Source organism: Dipodomys ordii, unplaced genomic scaffold (genome assembly GCF_000151885.1).
Source record: "Dipodomys ordii isolate 6190 unplaced genomic scaffold, Dord_2.0 Scaffold3, whole genome shotgun sequence".
Taxonomy (NCBI): Eukaryota; Metazoa; Chordata; class Mammalia; order Rodentia; family Heteromyidae; genus Dipodomys; species Dipodomys ordii.
Genome location: NW_012267219.1, coordinates 33,309,760 through 33,332,789, shown reverse-complemented (window position 1 = coordinate 33,332,789; position 23,030 = coordinate 33,309,760). Strand labels below are relative to the sequence as shown.

Here is a 23,030-nt window from a genome sequence, read left to right as displayed (position 1 = left end):
CTGAGTCCAGGGGCTGGCTCATTTTAGAGCTTCCTGTCAGTGGAGTTACTTTCTCTCCATTCTCACTCCTCCCACATAACCTGTCCTCTACTCTACATGTCGGGACACCTCCACATCGGTTCGGTTTGCCCCCTTTCTTCCTATAATGTCAGTTTGCTGCACTGGTCACATTGCCACACTTATTCTGTGAGCTGTGGTGTGCAAGTCTTCACTGAGTCCCTTTTAACGATGAGTAAACCATGTCTAGCCAACGTTTCTTTCCAGAAGTGATGGGACTGCAAGCAAAGGCACATTCATAAATTACCTGAAGCTTCTAATGTAATGGAGAATCAAAGTCCTATTAATACTTAACTAAATGACCAACATGACAAGAATACAAAGGGCAATTGAGGAAAAGCTGTGGTCTTTTGCCAGTTGTTAAAATCAGAGGCCAATATTTCACCCAACGGTGACATGGAGATGCTTGTCTGAGCGCACAAATGTCTGAGAATTATGAAAGGGCTCCAGTCACCTTCACGATGGGCCTTTATCCCAAGCAGAGAGAGTACCAACTGACTTAGTCTTAAAAACAAGTAGTGCTTCATATTGAAATTGAAAAAGAGCATCAGAGTCCTTTGCCTGAACTCAGGATGAGTGAAAGCAGAACATGGGGTAGCTGTGTGCCTGTCTTTCTCTGACTCATAAGAAAAAATTATTTTAGACTTGGGAAGAAGACAGAGAAAGGGGCAGGGGCAGGAACTCTTCAGTATCCACCTAATGACCCACCTGCTCCATGCACTCTCTCTCCAATCCTTTGGCTTAGTGGATACTTGGCATGGAGGAAATCTCTATGCATGCTTGATGGAGGAGGTATCCCATGATTGTCTAAGCAAAGAGCTCCCCCTCAAAGACCTTTAAGGGCCCTGAGCAGTAAGCATACTGTGACATTACCCACCCATTCTGTTAAGTCAGAACTTAACAGAATGAGCTCAATTTGAGCCAAACATCTCCTTTCCTTCCCCTTCCTTTTCCCTTCCTTCTTTTTCCATAGGTTCTCGATCTGTAACCCAGGTTGGCCTTGAACTCATGATCCTCCTGCCAGCCTCCCAGGGGATGATCCTCATGGCAGGATCATGAGTTCAAAACTGGTACTACAGATATGAACCACGATACTTGGCTGTCAGGTTTCTGAACTCAGAACCTGAAGATCAGATTTGGGATCTTAGCCTGCTACATTGTTAGACACATTCTGAAGGCATTTAGAAAATTCTACATTTAACTATCTTTTTAAAAAATATAAATATGGTATTACCTAAGCTATAGAAGTGTTATCTGCAAACTTAATACGAACGTTAACAGGAAATTTATAAGCCTATTTAACTTCTATATCCTGGACTCTAGACTATAAATGTCCTTTTATCCTTGACTCATGTGGAGTCCTGGCTATACAGCCATCTGGCCTTTCCTTCATCGATATTTCTCTTTAAATGAGCAGGATTTTTAAGTTCCAAAAAATGTCATATTAAGTTTCTGGGGTGTTTAACAAAATGCAACATACCGAATAGCTTAAACAACAATCTTATTTTCACATGCTTCTGGAGACAGCAAGTCCAAGTTCCAAGTGTTGCTGGGTCTAGTTTCTTCTGTGGTCTCCCTTCTTGACTTGCAGATAGTGGCAACTTCTGGTGTTGTCACATGATCTTTCTGCAAGGACTCCTGGTAATTTTCCCTATGGCTGATTTCATCTTATAAGGAATCCAGTCAGATGGGATTCAGGCCTACCCCAAGGCTGCTTCAGTTTCATTTAATCACTACTTTGATGGCCCTATCTTCAAACACAGTCATGATCTGATCTGCGCTAATTGGCTGTTGAGGTGTGGGTTGTTGGGGTTTCAACTTATGAATTTTGAGAGGAAAACAAGCCCCAAAATACGCACCAGAGCAAAGTAAAACTTAATGAGTTTAGAAATACAACCAGTAGGCTCTGAGGAGATATTTTAAGTACCATGATATTTCACTGGGTGGTATCAGACCAAAGAGGATTAAACAAAGTTCCTGGGCCTAAATCTTTAGTGAAATTAGAGTTGGCATTCTTGTCTTTCACCCTGGATCCCAGCCATATTTGAATAAACAAGGTAGGGACTATTGCCAAATATAACTTACCCTGTGTTTGAACACAAAGTGTGAAATACTAATTTTTTGTAAACATCACAGGATTTCTTGTCTCTGCTGGGCTATCCTACAGTTACCGGTTAAATCTCAGCCTTCCCAAGTTCACACACTGAAGCCTAACCCTCCGAACCTGGGAATGGGATCCTATTTGGATAGGGCCTTTATAGAGATAATCAAGTTAAAATGAGGTCATAAAAGGGGCGGGGAGAACTTATAAAAAAAACATAGAGGACACTGGGAAGCAGACATGCATACAGAGAGAATGCTGTTTGAATTAGAAGATTGATTATGAGCCAAGGAGAGAGGCCCTGAGTAGATCTTATCTTTTCCGTACAGCTCTCGCAAGGAATAAACCCTGGCCATCTTTTGCATTTTTGCTTCAGCAGAACTGTGACACAATAAAAGTCTGCTGATTAAGCTACCCAGTTTATGGTACTTGGTGACGGTAGCCTTAGAAAACAAATATACCTACCTACGTGGGCTCTTTACCATTTACCACAGAGGCAATTATCAACTAGGTGCTTTGGTTCTTCAGGTAGCAAAGAGCAGAGCGCCTTAAGTGAAACCAACTCAACCTAGCTGAAGTGACAAGCAGGAATTTATTATAAGGGAAGATATCTTAGAAACTTACCTTAGACATCTTAAGGTACAGACAAAGGTGTAGACTTGGTCCTAGGAACAGAGACTCAGTTAATTCAGAGCTGTTCACAGCACTGCCCATGGACTGCATTTGAGCCTTCTCCAGGCCTTGTGGTAGGACAAACAGATGGATTTCCAACTTAACATAGCTGAGGTCCAATAATTACCTGGAGAATAACCAAAATGCTTATATTAAACCAGGGTATGAGCCCCTGGCCGAGCTGATTTTTTATTGTTATTCCTCTTGTCTGTGCCTCAGAACCATCATGTACAAGTGCTTTGTCACCAGGGGGATGGCAGAGGAAAAGGCCAACTTAGTTACCTATGGCTGCTGTAGCAAGTATCTTACACATTGGTTAGCTTAAAACTATAGGAGTTTTGTAGGGGCTGGGAAGGTGGCTCAGTGGTAGAGTGCTTGCCTTGCATGCATGAGGCCCTGGGTTCAATTCCTCAACACCACATAAGCAGAAAAAGCCAGAAGTGGCGCTGTGGCTCAAGTGATAGAGCGCTAGCTTTGAGCTGAAGAGCTAAGGGACAGTGCCCAGGCCCAGAGTTCAGGCCCCACGACTGACAAAAAAAAAAAAAAAAACCTATAGGAGTTTTGTAATCCTACCTACTCAGGAGGCTGAAATCTGAGGATCATGGTTCAAAGCCAGCCTGGGCGTGAAAGTCCACCCAATAAAACACCAGAAAACTGGCAGTAGTGCTCAAGTGGTAGAGGGCTAGCCTTGAGCTGAAGAGCTGAGGGACAGCGCCCAGGCTCACAGTTCAAGCCCCATGACTGACAAAAAACAGACAAAACAAAACAAAAACCTATAGGAGTTTATTCTCCCACAATTCCAGAAGCTAAAAATCCAAAATCAAAATGTCAGTATAGGGCCATGCTCTTTCCTGCCTCTTCTAGAGCCCTGTTCTCTGGCTATCATAGTTTGGATATGACATATTCCCCCAGAAAATTCATGTGTTAAAGAATTGATTGCCGCTGAGAGACCTTTGGGAAGTTATTGAATCCTGTCGGCTCTGACCTAACCAATCAATTCATTATTGAATGGACTGTTGGGAAGTTGTGGCAGGTGGAAGGTGGGACTTGATTGGAGGAAGTAGGTTGCTAGGAGTGTGTCTCCTCTTGCTTGTTTGTGTCCCCTCTAGCCAGTTCTGGTCACTGTACTCTCTCTGCTTCCTGTCCACCTTAAAAACAGCACTTCACTCCAACACATGCTCCGTACCATAATCCTCTGCCTCATCGTATATGGGCCTGGGCACAGTGGAGCCAAGGGATCGCAGACTGGAAACTTATGAAATTGTGAACCCACATAGTTCTTTCTTCCTTAAATGATTTTTTTTAAATTTAATTTTATTGTCAAGGAGTTGAAAGTTATATATGTAAGGTAATGAGTACATTTCTTGTCAAAGTGATTTTCTTGAGTATGTTGTCCCAGTGATAAACAGGGACGAACACACCAGCCATTCTCTTGGCTTGTAACTGCATCATGTTGACTGCTGCTTACATCTTTGCCTGGCATTCTTGCCCCCAAATTCATCTCTCTGTGTCTGTGTATCCACTGTTTCCTTTTCTAAAGATGCTGGTGTTTGATTAGGGCTCACTCTAATGCAATATGACCTCATCTTAGTCTCTTCCTGCTGCTATAACAAAATACCACAGACTGGGAAATTTATAACAAGAAAATTATGTTTCTTACAGTTCTGGCTCAAAGTTCAATTTCACGACATCAGTTCCACAAATACAGAATATGGCTTCTTTACATGGCAAACAGTAGAAGAGGGCCTAACCCATTGCCTCCAGGTCTGCTTTAAAAAAAATAAAGCATTATCACATGCATGAGGGCACAATCTTATCATATATGTATGTATATAAATGTGTGTATATATATATATATATCATAAGCATGTACTAAATATTACATGAGAATCTTGAGTTTTTGGTTGCTAAATCTGGAAATTCAAGTTCTGCTTCTAATTTAAAGATCTGGAAGTACTTTTGATAAAGTGTTACTACTAGGCCATATTGGCTACACCTGACATTTTTTTCAGTTACCTGTTGGATTCCTGGAGATATTTTGGTGTATCTTTGGTGAAACTGTAGTAGTTTTGAAGAAAACCAATCCTGCGAGACACCAGTATTTAAGATGAATAGTGGAAGGGATCCCATAAGGAAACTCAGGCCCAGCTGAGGCAGTAGAATAGCTGCTGTGTTCAAGGGGGGGTGGGGGGATTCCAATCACACATCCGCAGTAAGCTGGGGTTGCTCTCTCTGTCTCCCCTTTTCTTTACAGCCCTCTCCTTTTTCTGCTTTATCCTCTCTCTCCTCTCCCTCTCCTTTCCCCTTCCTCTTCTTCCTCCCTTCCCCTCCCCTTCCTTCCTTCTCTTCCCCACCCCCTTTTTCTTAATTTTTATTAGCATATATTAATAGTAAAAGAGGTTTCATGGTGCTAATTCCAAGGGCTCTGTATTTATAACTGCTTTAGAATCATCTGGTTGTATCACACTTGCCGGCGTTGCTGGCCAACACCCATTTCTCAAAGGATGGAAAAGTAGATTTTCCCTCTTGATGGAAGTATGAATGATATAACAATTTGAAGGCGCTGACAGAGAAGAGGTGGACTTTGGAGGTTGACCTGCTTGGCTTAAATATCACTGCCCCTTGGAACTCCTGTACAAATTCAGTCCCTACAATATTCTGCCATTGGTATTAAGAAGATAAACAGTTAATCTGACTAAAGGGTTTAGAGGTGGAACCTGGAGAAGGTCATTAGGGTGGAGCCTGGTGGCTTTTTAAGGAAGCCAGACCACACATAGATGTGCTGTCACCATGATGGGATGCAGTCAAGGGGAAACCTCGCAAGGGCTTCGCCATGCTACTTGGACTTCCAAACTCTTTTCTTTATAAAGAAACCTGCCTCGGGTGTCCTGTTACAATAATGGAAAGCAGAGTAATCTGTTGCCTTTAGTATCTGAAGGATGGTTTATTTGTCCCCATTTTGTAGACGAGAAAGCAGAAACAGTATAACTGACTTTCTGAAGCTCAAGAACTAGGAAATGAGAGTCCGAATTTAAGCTCACACAGTCTGTTTCAGCTTTGGGTCCTTCTACCTCTTGTAGTAAATACTTCACGGTGATAGCAACAAAAACAACAAAAATTACTCTTTTTCTCATTACACAAAGCCAGCCTCAAGAAGGGCCTCAGAAATAATTTTATTCTTGTGATAAAATATTCTACATGCTTATCAATGCTAATTTTCATCGAATCTGCTGTTCTTTAAAATTTTTTTTGTGCCATCCCTGGGGATTGAACTCAGGGCCTCAAGTGCTGTTCATGGGCTTCTCCACCCGCCCCCCCCCCCCCCCCCGAGACTAGTGCTTTAACACTTGAGCCACAGCTCTACTTCTGGCTTTTTGGTGGTTAATTGGGGATAACAGTCTCACAGACTTTCCTGCCTGGGCTGGTTTCAAATTGCATTCCTCAGCCTCCTGATTAGCTAGGATTACAGGTATGAGCCACAGGCACTTGGCTTGCTGTTCTTTCTTTTCTTTCCCTTTTTTTTGTTTTTTTAAGAACTAGGAAATAAGCTTGGTGTCAGTGGCTCACGCCTGTAATCCTACCTACTTAGGAGGCTGAGATCTGAGGATCGTGGTTCAAAGCCAGCCTGGGCAGGAAAGTCCATGAGACTCTTATCTCCAATAAAAAAAAAACCACCAGAAAACTAGAAATGGCACTGTGGCTCAAGTGGTAAAGCTCTAGCCTTGAGCTGAAGAGCTGAGGGACAGTGCCCAGGCCGAGAGTTCAAGCCCCACGACTGACCAAAAAAAAAAAAAAAGGAAAGAACTAGGAGATAATTGTTATCTTTATTTGGCCAAAGTCACAGCAACAAATGCTGCCTTCAAAGCCATCAGAGTTGGATGAAAAGAACTGCAGAGATTAAAACCCACATCCAAATGGGCAAAACAACCAGTGACACGTTGACAGCAAGTTGGTCATTTATTTTTTCCAGTGATCATTTGTCAGGGTGTCTTTCATACATTAACCTGGAACTGGGAAACGGGCTAACCTGTAAATCCGATCGTGTGAAATTAAAACCCTAAGTAAACACCTATCATGAAAGTAAGAAGATAAAGCTCAGAGTTTATGTATATATTTCACTTCCTGTAGTGTCACAGCAGAACTGGGAGGGAAGCAGGGCTCTCAGTGAATGTATGGAAGCTAAATACCTCTGGGATTCAAATGAAGGAGTTAATACAATCTGTTCAAGGTCCACAGCACTTGACACAGTGGGTACATTAGTGAACAAATAGTGAACAAGGGAGGGGGTTAACTAAAATGCAGATTCTCAGGCATGATCTCCACATATTCTGATTTGTTAGTTCTGGACTGGACTCTAGCAGTGATTTGATATAACTGCTCACTGGAGCACATTTTACAAATAGCTTACAGTAGACATTAAGCCTCTGACATTAAGCCATCCTTGGATAACAGTAGGGGAGAGAAAGATAAAACTATATCATGGCTGGAACTCAGGATATTCTACTTGCTAGGCTTGCTTGCTCATAGCTGGCAGTCTTAATACTTGAGCCTTGCCTCTGGCCTGGGTATTTGCTAGTTAATTGGAGCTGGATTCTTGATGACTTTTCTGCCTGGGGCTGGCTTGGAATGGAGATCTTCGCCTCCTGAATAGCTAGGATTATACTTGTGAACCACCATGGCTGACTACAAAATTCTTCAAGTAGTGTCATGTTTTCTATGATCAAAGATAACTCTTAGAGTGGAAATCTTTGTTTAGTAGCTACTACTGTGCTATTTTTCACTTTTGTTTTTATTAAAAATTAGTTCATGAAATTATTACCTTATATTTAAGAAAATCTATATTTTCAGTGACATGTTTGCATTTCTTTGCTTTTTCATATATTTGTGAGCTTTAAGAATTAGTAATGCATGGCCTGGGAATGTGGCTTAGTGGTAGAGTGCTTGCCTAGCATGCAAAAAGCCCTGGGTTCAATTTCTCAGCACCACATCAACAGAAAAAGCCAAAAGTGGCACTGTGGCTGAAGTGGTAGTGCTATCCTTGAGCAAAAGAAACTTGGGGACAGTGCCTGGGCCCTGAGTTCAAGCCCCAGGACTGGCAAAAAGAAGAATTAATAATGACAGCAGATAGGAGAGAGACTTGACAAATGGGATTACATCAAAATAAAACGTTTCTGCATAGCTAAGGACATAGCTACTAAACTAGAAAGACAGCCAACAGGCTGGGAGAAGATCTTTACCAGCAATATATCCAACAAAGGCCCAATATCCAAAATATACAAGCAGCTCAAGAACTAACCCCTCTTAAAGCCACTAAAACAATCAATAAATGGGCAAGGGAGCTAAGACTGTTCAAAAGAAGTAGTAAGAATGCGAGAAAAACACATGAGGAAATGCTCATCATCCCTGGCCATAAAGGAACTGCAAAGCAAAACCACTCTGAGATTCCATCTTACCCCAGTTAGATCGGCCAACATCATGAATTCAAACAACAAATGTTGGCAGGGACGTGGGGGAAAAGGAACCCTATTGCAATGCTGTTGGGAATGTAAACCATAACACAACCACTCTGGAAAGCAGTTTGGAGATTCCTCAAAAAACCAAACATATATCTTTCTACAACTCAGCTATATTATTCCTGGGCAGCTTTCTAGAACATCCCAAGCCAGGTATCATAAAGACACTTGTACATCCATATTTATTGCTGCACTATTCACAATAGCCAAGTTATGGAAACAGTCCAGATGCCCCCAAATAGATGAGTGGATCCAAAGAATGTGGTATCTATACACAGTGGAATTTTACATAGCCAACAGAAAGAGTATTATGTCATTTGCAGGGAAAAGGAGGGAGCTAGAACAAATCATGTTAAGTGAGGTAAGCCAAGCTCAGTGCATGTTTTCTCTCATCTGCCAGAAGCTAGACATAAAATCCACTGAGACATCATAAATTATATGGACTCTAGGCATTCACACACAGTAAGACCCAAGGGAGATACTCTTACTGGAGGAACACAAAAGCACAATGCCTATGTACATCTGATCATATAAAATAATAGTTATCAAATGAGCTCCAGGAAATGGACACAACAGTTCTTGTGTTGTTTTTGTTTTCTTTTCTTTTTGTCTGGTTTGTTCATTTTATCTGTCTTTGGGAGTGTAAGGGAGGCATAGCAAAAGGCATATAACTGGGTCGCAGCAGGAGGGGCATACTGGGAGAGAGCGAGGCAAGGGGTTACAGTGTTCAAAAAGAAACATATCTGATGTATATAACTGTAGCCCCTTTGTATATCACCTTTATAATAACAATGAAAAATTTAAAAAGAATTAGTAATGATCCAGTAATACCACGCTTTTTTTTTCTTTTTTTTTTTTTTTCCAGTCATGGGGCCTGAACTCTGGGCCTGGGTGCTGTCCCTCAGCTCTTCAGCTCAAGGCTAGTGCTCTCTACCACTTGAGCCACAGCACCACTTCTAGCTTTTTCTGCTTATGTAGTGCTCAGGAATCAAACCCAGGGCATGCAAGGCAAGCACTCTACCACTGAGCCACCTTTCCACCCTCCCCCCCCCCCCCCCGCCCCGCAATACCACTCTTGGTCAGATACCCTGAATATTACAAGTCAGGATAGGAGAGTAAGATAAATAAATCAGGCCCAGAGAGACAAAAGGTGCATGTTTTCTCTCATATGTGGAAGTTAGATCTAAAATACAAATACACATAACATATACAGGGTTTTATGCATATATACACAGCCAAACTGACTAAAGGATGGTATATTTAGGAGAGGAGTCCAGTGGTGGAATTCCTCTGAACAACTGTTTAACAACATGAATACCAGGAAGCAGAAACATGTTCAGGAAGGGGAGGACCATGGGGGGGGGTACACAAATGGAGAGAGGACGAGTGCGCAAATGCAGTCACTATATTCAATGTATGTCATGTAAAAATTGAGCTTCAGGGTGGGGATGGGAGGAGGGAAATGGGGAAAAACAATGGCAGTGGTGACATTGGTCAAGTTGCATTGCACTCATACCTGACTTGCGCAATTCACACCTCTTTGTACAGCTACTTAATTAAAAAAAGAATTAGTAATGACCTGAGCTTTTAAAAAATATATTTTTATTCTCTTTAAGTAGTTGTACAAAGGATTTGCCATTCGACAAAGCAGTTTATGAACACAATGCATCTTGATAGATGTCACCCCTTTCATCATTACCCTCATCCATATTCCTAGAAAGGCTAACTCATAGTCCACCGAAATAAACACTAGGAAACGTGTGCTTGACAAGTAGGGAGCTGGGGTCAAGGAGAGAAGTGTAGGGCCAAGGGGATGGGGGTAGACTTCTAAGTGATCCAAATCAACTGATTTATTTGGCGTCAATGACATCACTAGGAAGCAAGTCTGAAGTAGTACACCTTAAGTTAAATATAAGGTTTTTTTTTCCCCCAGGAGAACATCAGATTAAATCCTGGTTCATGTTATTATTATTATTATTATTATTATTATTATTATTATTATTATTATTATTGTCGGTTGTGGGGCTTGAACTCAGGGCCTAGACAGTGTCCCTGAGTTTTTTCACTCAAGGCTAGTGCTCTACTACTTTGAGCCACAGTGCCACTACCAGTTTTTGGAAATAAGAATCTCATGGACTTTTCTGCCTAGGTAGCTTTGAACCCTGATCCTCAGATTTCAGCTTCCTGAGTATGTAGGATTACAAGTGTGAGCCACTAGTGCCCAGCTCTGGTTGATAGTTTTCTACGTATCGGTGGGTATATGAAAGTGGTACTTGCAAACCATTGCTTGGTTTCTTTTGTGAAGTTTTTCTTCCTTATTCAGTTGAACTGCATTTTTGAGTTCTGAGATACTAAGCAGATAGAAAAGAAGTCAGGATTTCAGATTGTGCTGCCTTTCTAGGACAGAGGTATATGCCCAAACCTATGTAGCTATATACAACTTCAAGTATCTCTTTGAGAGGAAGGCATAGTTGAGTAAATATTTTTCTCCCATTATTCTTGGGAGGCAGTGTTGCATAGTGGTTAAGGACATGGATCCTAAAACAAGACTGGTTAGTCTTGATTCTTTTTTTTGTTTTTTTGGTCTTGATTCTTAATTTAATCTCATCCACTGTTACCTGGGAAAAAGGAATATAATTCAAACACTCCTATTTGAATATAGTTCCTAACTGAATATTAAGAAAATAATTCAAAAATAGGAAGTATGCATATGCTCATGAGTGTCATTCAGTTTGAATCCTAAGGGGTGAGACAGAACTGGGAATTTCTTGGGTAACACTTTTAGTTCATTCATTACTCAATGAACACAGGATATTGCGGGTACTAATAATATGTCAGGCACTATGCTCAGCTCTGGGCAACTAGAAATTGCCATTTACCTTGTTCTTAGAAAGTAAAAAGTGACTCCTCCAATATTCTCAGGGACCTCTCTGATGGGGTTTTCAGGTCCTTTTTTCGACAGCAGGATCCTTGGGAGGGCAAGCAGGCTCTGTGGCTCTTTCAACTGAGCAAGAATAAATAATGTGAGGAGTATCTGGGGATTCCTCCATACCAACTTTTCCTTAGTATCCATCTGTGTCAGATCTGTGGTGAAAAACTGCCAGTACTTTAACTGGATGGGGTCAACAGGACAAGGCTTACTGTGGAATCACACAGTACCTAGAATTTGTACTGTCATTTCTACATATAGTTACTTTCCATTCCCTCTAGCAAGCCAAAACTAGAATAATGAGGCTACAAATTATTTACTCTGGAAATTCTGACTGTATTCTAAAGTTAAATCTGCTGCATGTATTCAAGTGTTTTCAATACTTGCAGGGCTCAGAGGTTCTGTGGTCCATTTCATAGAACTCTCTCATTTGCATTAAGAACAAGAATGTGAGTTGGCACCAATGGCTCATACTTGTAACCCTAGCTACTCAGGAGGCTAAGATCTGAGGATCATGATTGGAAGCCAGCCTAGGCAGGAAAGTCTATAAGACTCTTATCTCCACTAGACTACCCAAAAAAGCCGAAGTGGAGCTGTGGCTCAAGGGATAGAGCTCTAGACTTGAGCAAAAATGAAGCTCAGGGACAGTGCAAGACCCAGGACTGGACCAAAAAAGAAAAAAAAAAGAATGTATAAGGGGGAGAATAGAGTAGAGAACAAATAAGTACTAAGCACTTGCTCTATGCCAGGAAGATTATATATGTTGTCTTTGTGGGGAATCTAAATGAGATACAAATCTGAAAGGACAGGGGTCATGTTTTTGTATATTTCTATACCCATCACAGCAACTAGCCAACGACCTTTATATCACAGGTGCTCTGAATTGTTGGATTATATACATTTATACATATTTTAGGTGCTTATGCTCTTTGACCTATCTCTAATCTTAGCTAAAGGTCATGCCAGTTAAACGGATATTTAAGCTGAAGAATTGAGTAAGAGGATGCTAAGCAAGATCTAGAAAGTGTTTCCCTACGGACTTACCAGTTTGAACCTTCACGTACCAAAATACCTTCATAAGTCCATGATGTGTGGTCCTAGTATAAAACTGAGAGGAGACATCTTGAAGAAGACAGGAAGGAAAAAGTTGCCCACATCACTCTTCCCCCAACTCAAAAGCAATGTGGAGAGGATACTTAGAGGAGGGAGAAGGCATCAAGCCCAGATCTAGACTTGAAATCCAGTGCCAGGTCCATCTGAATAGAATGAAGTATGAAGCAATACATCCTGATCCCTGCATCCAGGTCAGCACTTGCAGACTGAAACATTGAACTGTGTGAGCCAGGTAGCCAAAGGACTGTTTCTACCAACCCTCCTCAGGCTTTGGCAACAAGGCAGAGGCAAGATCTCTCTCACTAGAGAGCAAGGTACAAAAGCTAGCATAGGACTTTGTCTTGGAGCTCATTGCTAACTAGGCCTGCTATGAAAATAAATAAAGGCCTCCATGTGCAGACCAGAACTTTCAGAGGGATGTTCTAGATATACTTTAGCATCAGGTAGAAACTTGTGCTTTTGAGGGCAGACTCAATTTTTGACCTACCTAACTACTGGCCTTACATTGGACCTAGAGCCTAACTCCCCATCCTCCAGACTGCAAGGTACCTGCAACTGTGAGACTCAGATACAATTCATTCTAGCAGGAGCCCTGGGGATTATCTTCCACACCATTCCCCCAACTTAGAGTAGTGAAGCTATCTCCAGGGCAATGCTTACAAACAGTGCTCTAGACCTGCATAAGGGCAGGTGTTTTATGCTGCCAACTAGAGTGTAAGCCTGGGTACACTTCTGAGACTGTACAGGTGCTTGTGAGGTATAAGACTCAGGTGTAGACCTACCTTAGCATTCTTTGGTGGCCAAAAGACTGCCCTTGGGCAGTCTAGCGTGGAACACTTTATTCACTGGGTATAAAACAGTGGAAATCAGTGCTGAACTGGTGAAGCGCTAATACCAGGAGGATCCTAATGGTCCCCATCTCTACCCCAGAGGTCATGGATGGAGCAACTGGAATGGTGCTAGGTAGAGATACCCATCCAAGTATATCTGATCTCTATTCTGGCCAGAATCACAGATGATGGTTGCTGTAGTCTATCTTCTGTTTGTTTGTTTGTTTTTGGGTCCTGTCGTGGGGCCTGAACTCTGGGCCTGGGTGCTGTCCCTCAGCTCTTCAGCTCAAGGCTAGCACTCTACCACTTGAGCCACAGCGCCACTTCCGGCTTTTTTTCTTTTTTTTTGCTTATGTGGTGCTGGGGAATCGAACCCAGGGCCTCAGGCATGTAAGGCAAGCGCTCTACCACTGAGCCACCTTCCCAGCCCCGGTTGCTGTAGTCTGTCAGCAGTAAGCAACACATAAACACGCAGCTGTGGTCTCATCCAGTGCTGCACTGGTCTTGGGGGTATAGTCCAATGTTGACATACTGGTGTGTCATTGGTGGCCACAAAGATGGAATTGGAGCCCAGGCTGGATACTCCACAGGGAATTAGGAGCCTTGGAATTTCTGACCAAAGGCTCGGGACAATGGATGAAGTATCTGGGCCTAACCAGTCCCAAGAAGAAGGGGAACAGGGATGGACTGTATTTTAGGCACTCCTCCAATGTTGAACATCATAACAAGAAACATGGGCTTGGAACATTCTCTAGTGCTACAACATCCATAGCAGGTTCACAGCAAACCTGGATTTTAATGTGCCATCCAATGCTGAAATAACAGATTTAACAATAGGCTCAGAGAACATAAGCAGTCTGTGGAGAATTTCAGTACATAGAGATAGAAAGCCAGATTATGAAGACATGGCCAATCCTTCAATGCACAGATGATTTTCTTTTTATCAGTCATGAGGCTTGAACTCTGGGTCTGGGCGCTGTCCCTCAGCTCTTCAGCTCAAGGTGAGTGCTCTACCACTTGAGCCACAGTGCCACTTCCAGTTTTCTAATGGTTTATTGGAGATAAGAGTCTCACGGACTTTCCTGCCTGGGCTAGCTTTGAACTGTGGTCCTCAGATCTCAGCCTCCTGAGTAGCTATGATTACAGGTGTGAGCCACCAGCACCCAGCTACAGATGAGGTTTTATATCAACAAATATCAAGAGCTTTTGGTCCACATAAGGTACCAGATAGCAACTAGTAGGTAGCCAATGATGAATGAACTCTTGGCTAGAGAATTTAAAATCGCTATTTTAAGGAAACTTATGGATATAGCACCATGATATGTACTCAAAAGGAGAGAGTTAAAAAGGAGGGAGTGTGCTTAAGCAAGAGCAACATAGGGTAAATTTGATCAAAGTATACTCTGAAAAAGTTATCACACTGAAACCCTGTTGTACAATGAATTTATCTTAATAAGAAAATTTTAGGAAGCACATTGACCACAATATCTGGTCATCTTTTTATCTCTGAAAAGTAGCGGTCAGTATTTTCAAAAGCAATGGGGATAAGAGACCAATGGATCACCTTAGTCCAAATGTTACATAATGATTCTGCAGGACTTCTTTCAGAACAGCATCTACCAGGAAAGATTAGATTGATTGCTCCCAGAAATGTGCTCACAATCCTGATGATGTTTCTGACCTAGAGGGGAAGTTCTTCCTGGAAGACTTCTAAGTTGTCTTCTAGATCTGCCAGTTCATTCTCCAACTAGGTCCTGGTAGTTCCTTGAGGTGGGGATTTCCCTCCATTACTTTCTGTAGCTAGCTCACAGACATTCACTCGATATGGAATTACAAACTTGCCACAACCAGTTCCTTCTAGTGGAGTTGCACTAAGTTCGTATTTAGCTTGCATGAGGAAGGGCACAATTTTACAAACCCACCATTATTAGTCACTATTAAGACAAACACTGGGGCTTTCCACGGTTCTACTACTTCTGGAAATCCTAGAGGAGTTTTGAAAAAAAAATACAATTAGATCCTGTCTCGTTTCCAATTCCATCTAGTAGGTGATTTGTTCGGGGTGTGTATGAGAATCTGTCACTTAATTCTTTCACAGGTAGGGTAAGTTGGACCACATTCCAGCTCCTCTGTTTCACCATCTCCAGCATCCCAGTGGGAGGTCTCCCTTCCTCAACCTGTGCTGGTGAGGCCAGCCACCCTCCATTTTCTCTAGTTTACTGCCATGAGGGAACAGAATCGCAGATTCTTATCAACATGAATGTGAGACCTAGGACTGAGAAATTTTGAATGGATCTGAAACAAATACTTTATCAGTGTCATGCGAATTACCAGTTGTGGCTTTTCATCCATGTACAAAAACAAAAACATTGGCCATGTGCTAACAGAAATAACAACAAGGACCCATTATTTTACTTTACTTTTCCAACACCTAGAAAAACACTTTTCTAAATTACATTATAATTCTATAAATTTTATCACAACTTCATGAGCGCCCGCTATATGGTAATAAAGCTCTGCACTTTTACTATGTTCTCTCTGAAACTCACAACAATCCACGAATTCAGCTGGTGTTACTGCTATTGTTGTGACTGCTTTTGGGAAAGAGGGGAAATTGTCATCCAAAATTTGACAAGGATGTCAAAATTATTGATACCTCTCTTCCTCTAAGAGGGCCCCTTGCTTATAGCATGAGGCTTCTGGAGAAAGAGGGTATCTCTTAAGGGGGGAGAAAAAAACAAGGGGGTGGGAGATATCAAGGAACAGAGATCCATTTACATTTTTTTAAAGACTTTTTTTATGTTTATGGGATAGGTTTAGTGTGAGGGTTCCCATACCTGATTTAAACTTCCCATTCAACTTACTAGCAGCAACAAAGGAGAGAGTAATCTGGCTTTCTTACCAGATTTCCTAGGTCTGGGCAGAAAGGAAGAGATGCCAATCATCAGTGAAGTCACTTTTTTTTAATGACACTCATTTTGTACTCATGAATAAATGGAGATCTTATGATACTAAGCTTTGAATTAAGAATGACTTCATTGCCCTTTAGTTCCAAACTGTTTTGTGGTCTTTTATTAGTTATATTTATTAGTCTGGCTTCTCCAGAGAAATAGGGCCATTATAACATATATCCCATATATTAATTACATATATTAGTCATAATAATTAAAAATTATTATACAGTAACTTACTATAAGGAAGGAGATCATATGACTATGTAGGCTTGTCTCCAGCCAGCAAGCTGGAAACTCAGAAAAGTTCACAGTGTAAGTTTTAGTTTAAGTACAAAGAAAAAGTTTGAGGTCTCAGCCCTAAGATACTCAAAAAGAATATTCCCTTATTCAGTCTCTTATTCTGTTCAGGTCTTCAAGAGATTAGACAGCCCACCCACATTAGGGAGGGCAAGGAAACTTACACATAAAATGCCCCCAAACAATGTTTAAACAAATATCTTGGCACTGAGCTTCTTTCATCATTTTGAGTTTTAGGAACTGGAGAAGTACATCTTAAACCTGAACTACAAAAATTAAATTACAACACAAATGAAAGAACAGGAAACTACATTGAGATAAGGATTCACCACTAGGTTACTTAGACTGTTAGATGAACGAATATTCTATTTACATCTTTTTCAGATTTGTTTTATAAAAGAACAAAAATGTTAGGGCTGACTATCATACTAACAAAAACAAAACAAAATATCAATTCTTTTTGTGAATAATTTCTTGCTATTATAGTTTTTATTGTTGCTGGTTTAGCTTTCTCAGTAGTTTCCACAACAAAATAGCAAGTTCTTTGAGTCAAGAATAGTGTTTGTGGGCTGGGAAGGTGGCTCAGTGGTAGAGCGCTTGCCTTGCATGCCTGAAGCCCTGGGTTCAATTCCTCAGCACCACATAAGCAAAAAAAAAAAAAAAAAAAAACTTAAAAAAAAAAGAATAGTGTTTGTGATATGTTTCTTTTTCTCTCAGTCCCTAGTTCAGATCTTATATATAACAGGTATTCATTACATGTGTATTGATAATGTCATTTACAAATATATTCCTCTATACATGATATCAGGTAATATCCCTTTGGTTAAACTAAGGATATATTTATACTAATATTTATAATAAAATTGAATATATTATTTAATATATTATATATAATAATTTATAATAAATTTTATAATTTTTCTATAATGATTGGAGTGGATGAGAATCTCTCTCCTGAACAACTCTCTCCTTTTAGAAGAGAAGAGAACCACAAATGTATTTGGCTATAATAGTAATAATTTACAAAGCAAGGAAAGTTTTGTTCCAAAGATTACAAATCAGGATACTAAAGCCACCTGCATAACCATATTCATTGCTGCATTATTTACCATAGCCAGGGTATGAAAACAGCCCAGATGGATGAATGGATCCAGAAAATGTGGTGTATATACAAAATGGAATTTGACTCATCCATTAGGAAGAATGATTTTATATTATTTGCAAAAAAAATAAATGATGTAAGTCAGGCCCAGAGAGAGAAAAGGTACATGTTTCTCTCTTATATGAAAGTTACAACTAATTTATAAATATACAGATAAATGCATAGAAGACTGTGCACAGGTGTACACAAATGTATTAACTTAAGTATAGTATTTTCAGGGAGAATTTAAACAGTGTAATTACTTAGAAAAACTTAACTCACAGGCCAAGAAATGAATACCAGAAACTGGTACTTGAAACTGGTACTTTATAAGCTGATTTGTTGAATGATAACTCCTTTATACAACTACTTAATAAAACAAAACAATCACTTGCTATAAGAGTTGCTTCAACACTCATCATGTGTTAGCTTATTTAATCCTAAAATTGATTCTTCTAATCACAGGCACCCAACATTGTCCTAAGAAACTCATCTTGTGCTCAAAAGCTGGGTTATTTTCGGATTTTATGCAAGTATGTTGACCCACTTCATCTATCATCCTAGACAGCTCAACACTTGTGCATTCCTTTGAAAGACTTTTGAGAAAAGGATGATAGATTGGTGCACATGTGTGCTACCTTTACTCTATCATGAAAGCTGGATTGGGTGTGTTACAGTTGATGTGGAGATGAACTAAATGAATTGTTTCTTAGGATTAGAGATTTTGAAACTAAGAAGCTAATGCCACAACACACACACACACACACACACACACACACACACACACACACACATAATCATTTGCTGACTGGTAGGAATTTAAAAAAGTATTTCCCTTCCTATGTCATTCATCTTATAAAGCACAGAGCGATGACACATATGAACATGAAATGGTTCTACTGAAAATGAACGACTTAGCCTGTCACATACAAGTTTTATGAGACTGGCCTTCCAACCCTGTAGAGTCTTCCACAAAATGAGCAACAGAAGCTAGTTTCCCCTGTCATACATTAGGAAGGCAAAGAGAAGTTAGTGCCAGCCTACAGCCTGCCCATCACCCCACCCAAACCAGAAGAGCAAGTGCTTAATGCCACAGTGGTATTTTTTCCTCCCACCAGCCAGACTCAAATAACAAGACAATCTATTGCTTTAAAGAATATACTCATCATAAAGACCATTAGTAATGAAAGCAGTCCCACCTATTTGTAATTGGCTTATTGTCATTCTAAGAATGTTTCTAACTTTGGGCCCACAGTGAAGAATAGAAACTTCAGAGGGAAGGAGTGAGAGGGATCAAAGTTGGCAGAATTTTAGATCTGGAAACTCCTATGACCTTCTATTTACCACAGAAGCATAAAGATTCAGATTTACCTGCGATCCCTCAGCAATGAATACTGGAATCCAGGTTTAGACTTCAACACACTTTATATTTTACTTAAATAAAACAATGTAACATTTTTTAAAAACCTGAATATTTTAGCAGAAAATCACCCATATAATCACAATTTCCTAATAGCTATTATTATTTTTAGATTTCCCCATCCATGTTTTTGTACATTTAATATAATCATTGTCATCAACTATACATGCTTCTGTTTTTCTAAAACACAACAAAATATTTTCTCACTGACAACGTAATTTGACTTTTGGTTGCTACTGGGGATTATGAGTGCAGGACCTTGTGCATTCTTGGCAAGCACTCTACCAAGAGCAACATCTCTAGTAAATTCTCAATTTTGTTCCTGTTTATTGAATGTCTATATGTGTCAAGTACTGTTATTTTTTTCCTCCCCATCTTCTACCACTGCCTGTTGGTGGAAATAGCACGCTCTTGCACAAGCTAGTCAAATGCTCTACCACCAGGCTACATCCTCAGCCCTCTGAAATGAAATAGAACAATGTCACCCTTCTCACAGAGCTAGCACTCTAGTGGAATACACATGAAATACATAAATGAATAAGTAATATAGAGTAGTCATATATCCATTAAGGCTCCTGGAGTGTGTATCATCATAGGTTGAAAAAATACCTAACATAAACTCCAACAGGAGTTTTTTTCCTTTATATTGAAATGAGTATTTTAGCATGATTACCCATTTATGCTAAAACAGAACCAATTACATTGAAAATAGACACAGTTATTCTGTATGTAGTAACCCTATATTTAGTTATCAATGTTTGTAATTAAATGCTTAATGAAAAGGAGATGAATAATGAAAAAATTGATGAAAACCATACAGAAGATGATTACTTCCCTATGGTGTGTGTGTGTGTGTGTGTGTGTGTGTGTGTGTGTGTGTGTGTGTGTGCGTGTGCGCCAGCACACAGTCTTGAGACTTGAATTCAAGCCCTTGGCATTATCCCTGAGTTTTTTGCTCAAGGCTAGTGTTCTTCCACTTGAACCACAACTCCATTTCCAGTTTTTATGGTAGTTACTTGGAGATAAGAGTCTCACTGATTTTCTTGCCCAAGCTGGCTTTGAATCTTGAACCTCAGATCTCAGCCTCCTGAATAGCTAGGATATAGGTGTAAGTCACCACGTCTGGCTGTTTCCTGAGTACCTAGTGAGACACTGAAGATCATACATGATTCATGTATGAGAGCCAAGCAATACACGATAGCTCATGTTCCATGTGCTCAGTGGGGTTGGTTTCTTGGGCTCAAGAAAACAAAACCATCCACTCTAATGGGAAGAATGAATGCCTTATAAGCCAAAGGTGAGGTACTAAATAAAATGATTTGATCTACTTGTATCACCACTCACTGTCAACAACACCTTGCTATCTAGGAGGGGATATGCAGGTGGTGTAAAGTCGTGGGAGAAATCAGATAAAAGAATGGCGAATGGTGGAGGGTGGGGCTAGAATGAGAAAGGCCACATATTATGCAGAATAATGGGGGAAGGGAGCATCTGACAAGTTTGAATAGACACTTTAGGAAACCTGGGAATGATATGAAGGGGTAAGCCATAGGAGTATCTGGAAAAGAGGATTCTGGGAAGAAAATGGTCATTATCAAGACCCTGTGACAAGAGACACTAGATGTGCTCAAACATTCGCATGGTGAAACCACAGGAGGATACTCTTAGGAGAGGATCACAAAGGCTCAATAGCTCTGTGCATATGGTCATGTAAAATGATGCTTATTGAAATGAACTCCAAGAAATGGAAATGAGTTTTTTAATTTTACTTTCTGTGTTTCTTTTGTTTTGTTTTGCCCCTTCTGTTGCTGTTTTGATTTGTGTACTTTTTGTCTTATATGTAAATTTATCTGTTTGGAGGAGGGTAAAAGGAAGCACAGAAATAATGAGACAAAGAGTGAACTAATTCAGCAGTGATATTCACTAGATACCGTGTGGAAAATTAACTATATAACTTGTTGGGGGAGGGGGAGCAGGAGGGAAAAACCTGGAAGAAAAATGAGGGAAGAGGTGACACTGTTCAAAAGGAAATGTATTCATTGCCTGACCTACATAACTGTAACCCCTCTGTACATCACATTTACAATAAAAATAATTTTTAAAAAAGAGTGGAAAGAAGTCCATGGGTAAAGAAGCTGATACCCAGACTCTAGATTTGAGAGGGATTTGCCTGCCAGGTTTAAGACCCAAGTATTTTGGAAGCAAGAGGAAGATTTTGAGCAAGCAGCGCTACATTCAGAGCCATCTGCAGTAACTAGACTATAGGGCAGGGAGATAAATTAGGAGACAGTTGCAGAATTCAACTGAGGAAAAATAAGAAGCTTCAGTCAATTACAATGTAGCATACAGTTGTAGTAATATTATACTAGTATTTTGTGGATAAAACCAACAGAATCTACTTTAAGTTAAAGATGAATCAATATAGTTAATAAGCCTGATGCATATTTTATGCCAAGCCCATGTCTGTGGGACTCTCCCTCCCTCTCTCTCTCTCTCTCACTTTTTTTCTCTCTCACACACACACATATGTGTACACACATGTATCATATATACACATATGTAGATATACATTAATAATACAATATATGATGTCTTCTCAGAATACTCTAGAAAATGTGATTGTGATTTCAAGGTTCAGCATAAGATAGTAGGGAATTGTGTTAGAAGCATATTTTCCTTTAATTTTTCTCTCAAAAGAGGCTTTTCCTTTTGAGAGGAAAGCATATGAGCAAGCCTACATTCAAGGTCCATTAAGATTACTCTTGGATTTCCCAATTTTGTATTTAGAAATCCTTGGGAATTTCTCAGTTCCAACAGGGATTGTAAAACAGTGCCAATACAAGTTTAGCATTTTCTTTATGCAACACACAGTGCCAGTATCTGGGGATTTACAAGGATGAGCAAGCTGTTCCCCAAAAGCTTGTGATTTCTCACAAGAGATGATACAAGACACAGGTGATTAATGAAAGAGTTATTCAGAGCTTCTCCAGCTCATCCATCTCCTACATGGATACCCAGTCCTGCTTTCCCCACCCTCTCATTGCTGGGCAGACACAACGACAGCCCTGGTCTGGCCATTGCTGATTTGTTGAGAGGCCTAGGGACCTGTGATATAAGCTTACCAATAGGTAAGGTCCCAATTCAAAGGTCCCAATTGGCCTGTGAATTCTGTCCATTAAGGATTCATAAGCATTGGTGTGCACATTTCTGGTCATGTACCACTGGCAATGCAGACAAAATCTCTCTGGAGGGCAGAGGGAAAAATGAAACAGATATGGAGGGCAGCTTTTAAGTCCTACTTTGACCTCATGAGATACTTACTCCTCATTGAAGAATCTTGACAAAAATATCTGTAATACTCTCTTACTTTGCAGGCTAGTGAATGAGAAGAACGTACTAAAGGGATTCAAAGAAGAAGGCAATATATACTTGATTGAGGAGCAGCTAGAATTAGGAACAGTAACATATTTCATGAAACACCCTATTGAATCTATTTTAAATGACAGGTAAGATTCCCACTAATAAGTGGGAAAAAAAATTCATATGGGGAAGAGAAAAATGAGGGAGATTGTTCCCAGATGATTGTGGAATGACTGTTTCCTGGAAAAAATTCAAGAGATCTTGGATCAGATTCTGTCCTTACATAAACTATGAAGCAATGAGAAGACTTATTCCTTTTCCATTTCAGTCACTACCATTTGTCAGTCCCATCCCTTCTAACTACTTGATTTTCAAAACAAAGTGACTATTCAGAAGAGCTTCTACATTTCTACACAAGAAATCTCTGGTGCAAGGATGTGAAGTGAATTTGAAGAAGGGATGTCCTCATGAATAATATCCTATAGATTGTTGAAGATGAAAGATCCCCAGATGCAGTGGGTACTGGAACCTGTAGCTTTAATGATAGTATTTATTTTATTTTATTTGTGAACATACTGTACAGAGGGGTTACAATTGCATGGGCAGGATAATGCATACATTTCTTACCAAGCATTGCAGCCTC

The 23,030-nt window shown here is 40.2% G+C and overlaps 1 protein-coding gene across 1 annotated transcript in view; it reads right to left on the bottom strand.

The window, feature by feature from the left end:
* The window catches only part of Utp20 (UTP20, small subunit (SSU) processome component, homolog (yeast)), a 133,455-nt gene that overhangs the window by 107,314 nt on the left and 3,111 nt on the right, over nt 1-23,030 (bottom strand). Inside the window, exons 2-5 of the mRNA XM_013019027.1 lie at nt 22,395-22,471; nt 22,150-22,271; nt 5,302-5,488; nt 2,783-2,898 (exon numbers count right to left, since the gene is read on the bottom strand). Coding sequence (XP_012874481.1) covers nt 2,783-2,898; nt 5,302-5,488; nt 22,150-22,271; nt 22,395-22,471 — 502 coding nt within the window. The remainder of the gene's footprint in view (nt 1-2,782; nt 2,899-5,301; nt 5,489-22,149; nt 22,272-22,394; nt 22,472-23,030) is intronic.